This window comes from Megascapheus bottae, chromosome 6 (assembly GCF_031878675.1).
Source record: "Megascapheus bottae isolate mThoBot1 chromosome 6, mThoBot2.hap1, whole genome shotgun sequence".
Lineage (NCBI taxonomy): Eukaryota > Metazoa > Chordata > Mammalia > Rodentia > Geomyidae > Megascapheus > Megascapheus bottae.
The window spans coordinates 52,852,047-52,864,627 of NC_143514.1; the positions used below are offsets into that span (position 1 = coordinate 52,852,047).

Consider the following 12,581-nt stretch of genomic DNA (forward strand, 5'->3'; position numbering starts at 1 on the left):
TTCCACTTTTGCTGAGCGTAGCCTCAAGAGTTCACTCACTTACTAGTGCTCCATTAAGAGCTCAGCCTTCTGCGTATTCCAGCAGGGATCTCTCTCCCCACTCCTTCCCTCCCTCCCTCCCTCCCTCTTTTTTCCTCATTTTCCTCTCCTCCTCATTTCCTTCCTCCTTCCCTCCCTTCCTCCCTCCTTTCCTATCCCTTTCTCTCTCCCCTCCTTTTTTCCTTTTTCCCTTCCTCCTTCCCTCCCTCCCTCCCTCTCTGCCTCTCTTTTTCTCCCTGTGCAGACTGTCACAGTGTTTATATTGTGGAAACACAGGGATCCTGTGTTTCCTGCCATTTGCTTGTCTATATGAAGATAACTACCCCACCCTAAGACCTCACAACCAACAAACCCTGGCTCATCCTCCAGCTGAAGTGCAGGTTTGTGACCCTGCTTCTGCAGCCTTCTTAGACTCCAGTATAGAGAGTGCCATCTTCAAACTGATCTTTGGAGTCCTGACAGTCTGTCAGCTGTCTCTTCCTGCGTCTGGTCTGGGAATCACTTGAGACCATCTAGCCCAGAGCTGGCAGTTAGTAGGTAAATAAGTAGATTTTCGCCAAATGAATGAGACCAGATATGTCTCTGCCCTCATAGGAGCTAGGATATGCATAGCTACAGCTGCAGCTGGAAGTGGTCTAGGCATTCCTTGATAAGGTCTACAAGATAGTGCTCCCTACTTCCATCCACCCCCTCTGCTCTAGGCTGTTTCCTCATTCCTTTCAAAGGCCCTTGTATCACCCTCATTCTTACAGTTTCTATGTTCAGATTCTTTTCAATAAAGCAGAATTGGAAGTGGTGCTGTAGCTCAAGGGGTAGGGCAGTAGCCTTGAGCTGAAGAGCTCAGGGACAGTGCCCAGGCTCAGAGTTCAAGCCCCATGACTGACAAAAAGAAAGGAAGAGAGAAAGAAAGAAAGAAAGAAAGAAAGAAAGAAAGAAAGAAAGAAAGAAAGAAAGAAAGAAAGAAAGAAAGAGAGAAAGAGAGAGAGAGAGAGAGAGAAAGAGAGAAAGAGAGAAAGAAAGAGCAAGCAAGCCGAATCATCTTTATTCTGCTAAATCTAGAATGCCACTGCTGCAGTAGGTGTTCTGTCTATATCTAATTTTTATTTGATTCACACTGTATTTATGAAGAAACTAGAATTATATCTATCACAGAAAACCTCTATGAACTTCAAGGAATAATGAGACAGACTGAATCCATTTCAGTAACCTATCGTAGCCCAGCATCTGTGGCTTGCATTCTAGCTACTCAGAAAGCTGAGATCTGAGGATGGCAGTTCAAATCCAGTCTAGGTAGAAAAAGTCTGTGAGAATTTTATCTTCAAGTAACCAGTAAAAAGCTGGAAGTAGAGCTGTGGAGTAGAGTGCTAGTCTTAAATGAAAAACAAAAGGACAGTACCCAGACCCTGAACTCAAGCTGCAATACTGCCTACACATACAAGTGTGCATACATGCACACACGCACACACACGCACACACACGCACACGCATGCAGGATACTAGGCACTGAAGGATCATACCTGTAATCCTATAAGATCCTGAAGACTGAGGTTCAAAGCCAGCCTGAGCAGAAAAGTCTGAGAGACTTCATCTTCAAAATAACCAGAAAAATGCAAGAATGATGATGTGGCTCAAGTGGTAGAGCCCTAGCTAAGCAAGCAAAGCCGAGCAAGCATGAGACTAAAGAAAAGAAGAAAAGAGAGGAAAGGAAAGGAAGGGAAGGAAAGAAGAAAGAAAGGACACACACACATACACACATTACAAACTTTTCTTTCAAAAGAAATCAGATGTAGCCAGATGCCAGTGGCTTATGCCTACAGTCTTAGCTCTCAGGAGGCTGAGATCTGAGGATCGTGTTTCAAAGCCAGCCTGGACACTAAAGTCCATGAAACTCTAATCTCCAGTTAACTACCAGAAAACATGAAGTAATGCATTGGTAGAGCACTGACATTGAACTCATTGAGCTGAAGAATCCAGGGACAGGCCCAGGCCCAGAGTTCAAGCCTCACAGCTGAGCAGAAAAAAAGGAAAGAGAGAGAGAGATATCAGACGTAGTAATATCCCAAAATATTTATGCTTTGAAGAGTGATTTCTAAACCTCCTGGAAGAGGTAACATTTTGGGAAAACTTTTCAGAAAGAGCTGCATTAGTCAGTTTAATATAAAACAAAATTAGAGAATAGTATAACTTTATCTCTTTGTTTTGCCAACCAACATAAGGCGCTTGACCCTATTCCATGATGCCCATTTTATGGGAGAAGTCATTAGAACTTAGAGGTAAAAGACCTAACAGAACCAAGATTTATGTTTTCCTCCCACTAGATCAATTGCCACCCACCACATCACAGCCATGTGCATATGTTGTAAGAATGTCCTCCATGTGCAAATCTGAACTTCTCCAGAAGTAGGACATACGGGTACTCTATTTCTTCCTTAATCCCGCTGCCTCTTAGAGAGCCCAGTTGGTGTGCAGTCTGAGATTGTGTGCTGAATGGACTCATGAATGATTGAAGGGAAAGACAAGCTCCGTCTTTCATAGTCTTTAAAAGCTTTCCCTTTACTCAGCTAAAAGGTTTCTCTCAGTGGAAGGTGTATTTCCCCCAAAATAAATTTCAAGTGTGTGTCAATACTAGAATGCAAGTGGATCAAAAGGCCTTTCTTTTTCATTCCTACTCTTCCCACAAAGTGGAAAAAAAATTCCTTTGTTACCTAAAATATCTCTGCCAGATCTTACAATGTTGTCTCTTAACGCAAATGCTTATTATTGTGGCTAATTTGGCCACATGTGTTTGAAGGAGAACAATGCCTTAGAAAATTTTAAAAGCAAAACAGCAATCTGAAGCATTTGTTGTAATGAGATGTAAATTGCCAACATTGGGAGTGGAGCCGAATAAAATTTGCAATGAAGTGAGTCCCTCCCCCTCTTAAATTAAAACCACTAGAGGCCTTCCCTCTTATCCCCAAAGAAACCACATGTTTTTTTCTTCCTTTTTCTTTCTGATTCTACAACACTGAACACTGCGCTATTATTTACTGGTTTATTCCTTTATTCATCTGCCATTTTTTGAGTCTCTATCTTGTGTCTGCTTGTGCCCTTGCAATTCTAGAGACATTGACAATTTGTATAGTGGCTCTTGCTAGTCCTCCTTTTCAAGTAGGAAAGCTAAGGTACAGGGAGGTGACGTGACTTTGCTGATGTCCCTTTCAAGATGTGCCTTTGGTTTTTCTCTGTCACCCTCCCTGAGGCTCAGGCACCAGGTACCTTCTGCAGCATAGTGCCCTCAGGGGAGGTGGCTTTTGTCTACAGACCACAGGTGTTGAGTGATTCTGACTGAGGATGTTAGGAAATATCTTACCTGGAGAGCCAGAGATCCTAGTAAATAGTGTCAGTGTTGGACAAAGCTCCCTTAGACCAGCATGATCACAAAGGAGATGGACTGGGTGTGTATTATCAGACCCTGCTCTGTGTGTGCCCGGCTTGTGCTAGGTTCTAGAGGGAAGAGCAGACCAGCAGGGGCCTGGCTCAAGGAGCCAACAATTTTACCTAGATGAAAGTAAGCACGTAAGTATAATGTATATAAGGAACAGGATAGTGTATGTGTGTGAAGGATTATTTCCCAAGCACCCACTCAGTGTAAGGCTTTCAAGAATTCCTTTCATATATGTGGTTGACACATTTCATTTACAATCCTGACAAGTTGCTTGTTCCTATTCTCCATTGAGATGAGGCCAGAAGGTCAGAGAGGTTAAGTAATTACTCAAATATCAATTATATGCGTAATATATATGTGCCCCAGTCTCTTAACATAAGAAGACACAGCCCCTAGGGGCCAGGAGTATGGCCTAGTGGTAGAGTGCTTGCCTAGCATCCAGGAAGCACCTAGGTTGGATTCCTTGGTACTACATACACCGAAAAAAGAAGCCAGAAGTGGTGCTTTCTCATGTCCTTGAGAAAGCACAAGGACAATGCCTAGTTCCTGAGTTCAAGCCCCAAGACTGATTAACAACAACAACAAAGACAGGCCTGGAAGTTTGGCCTAGTGGTAGAGTGCTTGCCTAGCATACACAAAGACCAGGGTTTGATTCTTCAGTAATGAATACATAGAAAAAAGCTGGAAGTGGTGCTGAGACTCAAGTGGTAGAGCTCTAGTCTGGAGAAAGCCCAAGGACAGTGCTCAGACCTTGAGAACAAGCCCAGGACTGGCAAAAAAGAAACATCGCCATGTGCCCCATCCTCGTTGCCTGTGGTAGAGACAGAAAAATAAATGAAGGTACAGATGTACCTGTTAGAGTGACAAAGGAAGATCCAAATCTCACAGGACCTCGAAACCTAGTGTTTAAATCCCAGTGGCCCTGGCTTCAAATCCCAAACCAACAGGTGATGAAATTACCTACTGCCATTGAGGGGACAAGGCAGCCTCAGGAGGAGGGGGCATTTGAATCAGGCCTTCAGTCACTGGTGGATTTTGTCTGGTGAAAATGGGTAGAGGCACAAATGCCACCTATAAGGCCAGTGTGTAAGTGTTGTATAAACAGCTAGGTTGGCCACTTGGACTAGATAGAAGTCTCTGACTGTGGGGGTGGGATGGGGAACTGTTTCTTCTCCTGTCCTTTACGTGTATTTCTGTCCACAATGTGGAGGCAGAGTCCTATGTGTAAACTGCAGCCATTTGAACTGTCCATCTTCCTCACTAGTTACTTCTGATTTTTACTTAGTCTTGATTTCTACTTCTCCGGCAACAAGAAAGGTAACTCCCACCCACCCATACTCACGGGTGCCCCTTGCCTCAAGCACCCTCAGTCAGCATTGTTGCCCAAGCTCATTCAAGAACTTAGTTTTCTCTTTCCTCTCATGTCATATAAATATACTTTAAGCCCACTGTGTACCAAGAAGTGCCACGCCCCCTCCAAGATTACAAAGGGAGTAGAGCATTGCTCTTGTAGAACTTACAAACAAGCAAAAAGTACATTAGAGTCTACTACTGAAAACAGAGAAATAGATGGATGCAAACGGTTTCTTACTTATAATGTTAGAGACCCTTTCCTGGGAGCAAAGCAGTTGCTTAGGATGTACCTGAATATGAGTTGTCCAGACAGAGGAGGCAGCCTTTGAGATTATGACATCCTTAGCAGAGAGGAACAGGGCAACAAAGCATTCAGGGAACCTAGGCAAAGGTAGGAGCAAGATGTGAGCCCTAGAGTGAGAAGCAGCTGGTAGTTCTAAACCCTCAGGAGGCTGTGGTAAGGGACTTAATTGAGGGTAGTACATTGCATAAGCAAGAAAGGACAAATTCAGGTGGAAGATCTCTTTGGTGGACATTGTAGAGAAGGAAGAGAGCATCACATTAAAGGCATAGCTACAATAGATACCTTTCTTTTGTCCAATAGCCTTCCTTTGTGGAAAAGGAAACTTTAGAGGGGGGACGTGATCTGGCCAAAGATGACTTGGAACCCGGTGGCTGTGTGGTTTTTCCTGCCTCTTCCCTTTTCCTGTTGCTGAATATGAGAGCAGGAAGAAACTGCCAGTACCTACTGAGCCAGTGCTTTAGAGGAAACGGAAGTAATTCCCTTCTTCCAGATCTGAGACAAGATCAAGTGTCCCACTTGTTTGTGGCTCTGACATCATGTATAGAGAAGAGAAACTTGAGTATCTGCTTCTGAAACCTTAGAAGGATTCATTCATTGCTGCCATTTTTCTAGTCACTCAACAAACATTTAGAGAGAACCTACCCAGAGCCAGGTTCTGAGGACAAAGAGAAAAAATAAGACCTAGACCCAGCCCTTGAACAGGATACACTTTGTTGAGAGAGAGCGTGATTGTGTTGTGATTGGTTCTTCAACTCTGCCAGCCTCTGCATCTGCAGCTCATTTGCATGTGATTGCATAATTAGAACATGGCCAAGCCAGGAATGAGACTGGAGATCTCTCTACCCTGATGAAGCAACAGCTTTCATCTGCACTGTTCTACTCCTCAGCCGTCTTGTGTTTGGCTTTCTGCAGGATTTGTGTCTAAATCTTTGGAGAATTCAGAGGTTCTTTCAGTTTGCAGCTGTCAGAAGCCCAGGACTGATACTTTCAGTCTGGGAAACCTTGCCATGAAGGGTGTTAGCGAGAAAATCACCACTTGCCCTCTGCAAGCCAAAGTGTGGGTCGTGGTGACTGGATGTAGGGTTACCACCAGATCACTGCACAAGGAGTTACTAATATAAAAATCTTTAAACCCAATTAGCCACATGGTTAGGATGTGAGATTGGACCTGAAGTAAGTTGAATGCTCTTCCACAGACATTGTCCTGATCCCAAATAACAACTCAAGTGTTTCCTTAGGAAGAATTTTAGCGTACTCTGTAGACATTTGGAGATGTTCTCCCACAAAAATTAATCATTTGGCCTTATTTACCCATTTTCATCCTGTTTTTCTGCCCTTTGGTAATCAAGACACAATAGGTGATTAAAAAAAAAAAAGTCCATCCTTTTTTTTTTAAAGCTAATGAAGAAAAAACATCCCCTTTAGAAACCATTCCCGTGTATCTTTCCTTACCAAGCTTCTTCTCGCTGTTTAAAACCTCACATAATTTGTGTTGATTGCATTAAAATAAAAATCAAAGTGGCTGCTGGATCAGACAATCAGGGACTTAATCTGTATTGTATTTTAATTTGTTGGTGGGAATGTCTCTATACAGATATAAAGTTCTAGGGAGAGGGCCCTGCCTTCCATTTCCAACTGCCCTCACTTTCTTCTATCACGGAGTTTGCAGCAAAAACACAATTTCCATTTCTAGTCATTGCTAGCGCTCATCACACACAGTCTGAACTGAACCATTTTCCCTGTGCAGGAAGTTAAGTCTCTGCCTTTCCCTGTAGACAATGCCATCCTAGAAGTGTTCCTCCTTCTTACTTAGAGTCTAGTCCATTCTTGTCTTCCAGTTTTTTCACCTTTTCCCTTGTGACATTCATACATCATTATTTTCAAGTCTGGGTTTAAGTGTAGAACAATAGACAAAAATAAGCTACCATATTTTTGTGCCACTATGTGCTGATAGATGCATAGTTAAAAATATTTGCCTTTTATTTTCCTTGGAGTTCTAGACAGATCTCTTTTCTTAACTGCCTAGGTCCCGCCATTGACTTGGAAAAAGTAAAGTCAGAATGTCTCGAGCCCGAGCCGGAGTTACGGAGCACTTTCAGTGAGGAAGCAAATACGTCGTCCTATTTCCCTGCTCCTGCACCTGTCATGGACAAGTATATCCTAGACAATGGCAAGGTAGTGTTTTAAGCTCAATATCCATTCCCTGAAGGTGTCTACTAGTCAGCATTAAGTGGAGAGTATGGTGGGAGCTTTCCAAAATGGCTGGGCTGGTTGGCCTCCTGGCCTAGCCCTGAATGACTATCTGCATAATGGATTTACAATGACTAGTGTAGGTGTGCTGGGACTTTTTCTCTGCCTTTGTTTTTCTTATAAATATGGGACCAGAGTAATTATAAAACTAAAACAATATTTTAAAATATCTTATGAGTGAGAAAGATTTTTTTAAATGCCCTTAACAATTGGATGAAACTTTTCCTACCTTCCTATAAAACCAGATGCCTCACATTTGCCTGGTGAACTGGAACTGAAATACCTGCTTTACAGATAGCAACTCCATGCACATTCATTTACCATGTATGAAGGTGATTCCCTGCCTCTATCCTGTACCAGGGATACAGAAGTGAATGAAACAGTTGTCCCTAAGTCACCTCCTCAGTGTTTTCAGTGGTGATTACCCCACAATCCTAAGGCCACATAGAACCATTCAGATTTCCCTGTGTGATTCCTGAGGTCAAATCATGAAAGAAAACAAATGCACTGGTAGTATACTGATATGGGGATGCAACATAAAGCTAGAGCCATTGGAAACCTTAAAGTCACATATTATAGCACAGGGCAAGGGAGGAAATTGTTCTAGTACTCTCGGGAGACCCAGGTGAATTTGTCTTTGAGGAAGTCTGTCAGAGCCCTTTGTGTAGGTTGGAGTAAAGTCCAGATTTAGTGTTATATCTTCTGCCACCACAGCACACATTACAGACCTTACCTTGGCTTTTCCCCAAAGAGTCATCTATGTCAGTACATTTTTTTTCCTGGCCTCTTGCTACAAAAGGTCTATGTTTATCTGGTATTGTTCCCTAGTGAGTGGATAAAAAAGAAAAGATTGTTTGATTTGGGTTTGTCCAGATGTAACCCCACAACTGGCCAACGTGAGCCAAAGCAAATACTGTGAAGCTGAGGAAATGAAACTTTTTAGTCTTCAGGGCTCTCTTGGATATGCTGTTCTTCCCTGCATCTCCCACTGAGTACCCCCCAACCCCATAGGAACAGGGCTGAGGCAGGCCCAGGCTTTGTCTCTGCTCCACTCAACAGGCTTTATTAGTCAGCCTTGAAGAGGACAGGTATTGTGACCCAGCGGGAAATGGGAGCTCTACTTCTATCCTGGCTCTGTGACCTTGGGCAGGTCCTTCACCTCTCTGGGCCTCAGCATCCTTACTATGAAAGACAAATCAGGTTGATTCTCTGCATAGGTCTTTTTTTTGGACTCAAACTATACATCTGAGTTTGGTGAACCTTCCCAGTTGAAGATAAAAGAAAAGAAGACTATTCTGGGTTTGTTGATTTTTCTTTTAGTCATGGAGTGACTACAGTTTTTCTTAAAGTAGCTTCCAAGAGAAATCTATTTCTCTCTTGCTTTGAAGGCTGATGGACAGTTTTGAGTGTAGCAAGGGAGCCTCTTTTACAAAGGAAACATCCTTCCCAAGGAAACAGATATAGAAACCTCATTTAATTCTTTGCCCATCAATTGAACAATAGATTTTGAAAATGTCTTTTTTGTTTCTTGTTTTCCCAGAATGTTGCTATAATACTCACCTTTTTTGTTGGAAGCTAATTTGTATTCAGGCAGAGACATTTATTAAAGGGTAGGAAAACAGATACCCTGGAGATGGAAGGCAGCTTCTCACAGTGGCATTTCCCTCATCCCACAAGCAGGCTTCACTGTTCTTAGCTCCACTCTCTTCTCTGACCCTTCCTTCTCTTTGTGGAGCCTAAAAGGCCTAGAGCACTGGAATGGGACCCATTTTCTTCTAGGAAATCTGTTTCATCTTTTAAACTATTCATAAGGAAATACTTTGATGCCATGTTTTTACTCACTTTCCCTGAAAAATGATACTACATTCTGTTCAAATGTGTCAGTGGTTTGCATGAATTGGACATACCATACAAGTTTCTCTCAAATCCTCATGAAGTATATTACTTTTCTTTGCCGAAGATATTTTATTTCATAAACTCACTGGATCATAAGCCTGCAAAGAATATTAAATAATCTAATTTACTCATGGTATCAATGAGGAAACATATCTAGAGAAAGGATGCATCTATTATTATTGAATAGGTTAGAGGCAAACAGGAATAAGAAGCCACATTGCCGGGCTCCTGGGCAAGTGTTCTTTCCAGTCAATTTTGTCATGCCCCTGAGAGCTGGATAGTGCTCAAGTGGCCCCAAGTATGCTGACCGCCTGAGGCCTTGTCTCAAGTGTCCAGGATAGACTCACAATTGGTCTTACCTGAGTCCATTTTTAGTCTGTGCTGTAACATTGATGATCAACCTTCTATACTCAGGTATATGTCAGAAAATGTTCTTTTCTCCAAGGAACAGTAACTCCTTCAGAACTGAAAACCAGTACCATTAAGATATGTTCATATGCCCAGCTGTTTCTTACTGTATGTGTTCAGATTGGCCCTGATCACTGCATAAGGACAGGAGAGACAAATCCTTGACCTCTCCTCACTGAGATATACTGTGAGGTACTGACTAGAGTCAGGACAGCGCCTCTACATTGGAAGGAGATTTCGGAAGAGTTAGAACACAGCCCTGGAGCAATTAAGCAGTGTTTCTTGGATTTTAGGCTGGGGCTGCAAAGATTAATGGGCTTGTGGTGACTGGACATAGGGAATGGCATGAATGGCATGAGCAAAGGAGCAGAGATAGGGGAAAGAATCCCCAGGGTGCAGTAGTTACTGGATTGCTCTTGGCGAGGTGGGAGGGGGGGCTTGAACTGAGGGTCTGGGCAGTGGCTCTTTGCCATTGCACTCAAGGCTCATGTTCTACCACTTGAGCTACAGCTTCATTTCTGGCTTTACTGGAGATAAGAGTTGAAAGCTTTCCTGTTCTGGCTGCCTTTGAACTGCTGTTCTCAGATGTGAGTTTCCTGTATAACTAGGATTATAGGCAAGAGTTACCAGCACCCAGCTTAGCTCATCTTATTTTATCAAAATAACTGTATGAATTAGAAGACGATCTTCCTGTCATATAGTTGAGAAAAATGACCAGTTGCCATTAACCCTCTAGTAGGAAGAGACAGAATTTTTACTCAGGGACAAAAGCTTCAGAGCCCATCCTGTCTCTGTTACAGCACACCACAAGTAAAAGCAGGTGGAGGAGTTGAGATTTATAGAGGGATAGACCTACACTTTAAAGTTCATAGACAGAATAGACCTGGGATCTTCAGGAATCTTTAAAGTCACTCTGAAGAGATTAGATCTGATAAGAAACTGGGAGCTATTCAGAATTCCAAGGGATTGAGCTGAAAGACTGCTGAGGTCATCCAGTCAAAGAAGGAAAGCAGTGTTTTCAGACTATTAATGTCAGTGATTACAGGTGGCTTAGTAAAGGGACTGGAGACAAGTCCAGCTCTGTAGCTTCTTTCCTACTTTCCCTGTCTGCAGTAGGTGTGCTGCAGTGAGAGCTGGCACAGGGCATGGCTGGCAGATGCAGAAGAAATCTCAGCACTACCTGAGCATTAATGTGTTGCATTTGTTCTTTCAGACTTATTAGTACCACCTTGACACTTGTGGACAGCAGGGAAAGTGAGATGAGTTAGGTCACGTAGATTTGAGTTGAAATCTTGATATCAAAATTGACTGTGTGTTTTGATAAAAGTAATTTAGAACCTCTAAATCTCTGCTCATAGCTGCAAAACAGGAATAATAGTTTCAACCTATTTCTATTTCAGTATAGATACTCATGTAATAACCATATTCTGTTTTGTTTTTGTAAAATTGCTTAACCACGTACCTATGGTTTTGTCCTTGTGGTCATTGACTTAGAGCATCATACTGTGACATCACTAGTAAAGAAGAAATACTGCTGGCTGACCTGTCCATCTCTGTGCCCACCTTCTTTCCCAAGCCACACTTACCAGAAAGATCATTGATCATTTTTGCGCAATTGGTCTTGTGGTTCGCCATCAGTTTGGGTGGGGGCATGGTCTCTCAGAACAGGACCTCTCCCGAGACATCTCCTGATCCTGTGATGATGGCGACTTGCAGATCTTTCGGAAAATAAGGACCTTCAGCTGAGCCTCCTCATGCCCCTTGGAAAGAGCTCATTAGCTGCTGCCTCTCCTCCACACCACAGAGGCCATTTCCTCCTTTTATAGTTTCAGCAGAAGCTCAACATAAATGGCGATGTCGTCAAAACTATTTTTTAATGATTAATCTTAGCAAATGGTTTGCAAGTCGTTAAAAGGCAGAAAGGAATACAGATTTAAAAGCTGTGGATTATTGCAAGTTCAGTCTGGAGTAGAGAGAACATAGTAATTTATTGACTTTGTCAACTTTCTGACTGCTTCCTTGTAAGGGAGTATAAGATTGTGTTCAGTTTTATGTGCTGTCAGAATCAACCCAGGTACATGGTGGTTTCATTGATGTGTTTTGAGCCAGAAGGATGAACTTTGAGATGAGATCCATGTCTCTCACGTGATAGGCCAAAAAAATGCAGCTCGGAGCAGGGAAGGGCATCACACAAGTATACCCCCTATTGGTGGCAGAGCCTTGGCAGCTACTCACCTCATGAGCTTCCAGGGACTTTCAAACTGAGTTGTAAGTTGGAATTATTGAGAGATTTCAACCATCCTGATGTGCACATTAGAAGGAAACTGGTTGCGGTTTCTTCTCTTTCTCTTCCTCCTCCTTCCCTCCGCCCTCTTCCTCTTTCCCTCCCCCCTCCTCCTCCTCCTCCTCCATCTCCTCCCCCCTCTTCCTTCTCCTCCTCCTTCTTCCTGTTCTTCTTCCTCTTCCTCTTATCTTCTTTCTCCCTTTTTTTTTTTTTTAAAAGTGTGTGTTTTGGTACTGGGGCCTGAACTCAGAGCCTGGTCACATTTCATTTAAGGCTAGCAATCTACCACTCAGTTACAGTTACAGTTCTTTTTTGAGGGTAGTTAACTGGAAATGTAGAGTCTCACACACTTTCCTGCCCCAGCTGGCTTAGAACCATGGTCATCAGAGCTCAGCCTTCTGAGTAGCTGATGCTACAGGCTATGTGCCACAGCCCAGCTGAGCCTGGACTCTCTAAAGTACAATACAAAAAGGAGTTACACATACGTGTCCTGAGATTTGGTCAGGCTCTGATTTGCTTTGCAATTACATGAATATAGCTTAGACCTTATAGCTCTGCCACTTACTAGTTGGATGACTTCTGGAAAGTCACATCCATCATGATGAACCTGGATTTTTCCA

At 42.9% G+C, this 12,581-nt stretch overlaps 1 protein-coding gene across 5 annotated transcripts in view; it reads left to right on the forward strand.

The window, feature by feature from the left end:
* LOC150061855 (BEN domain-containing protein 5) overlaps nucleotides 1–12,581 on the forward strand; it is a 971,256-nt gene that overhangs the window by 768,827 nt on the left and 189,848 nt on the right. For 3 of the 5 annotated variants that reach the window (XM_090334881.1, XM_090334885.1, XM_090334884.1), the window contains one exon: nucleotides 7,150–7,298. The exons of the other annotated variants lie outside the window; for them this stretch is intronic. In XM_090334881.1, coding sequence (XP_090191007.1) covers nucleotides 7,150–7,298 — 149 coding nt within the window. The remainder of the gene's footprint in view (nucleotides 1–7,149; nucleotides 7,299–12,581) is intronic. 5 annotated transcript variants of the gene reach the window in all.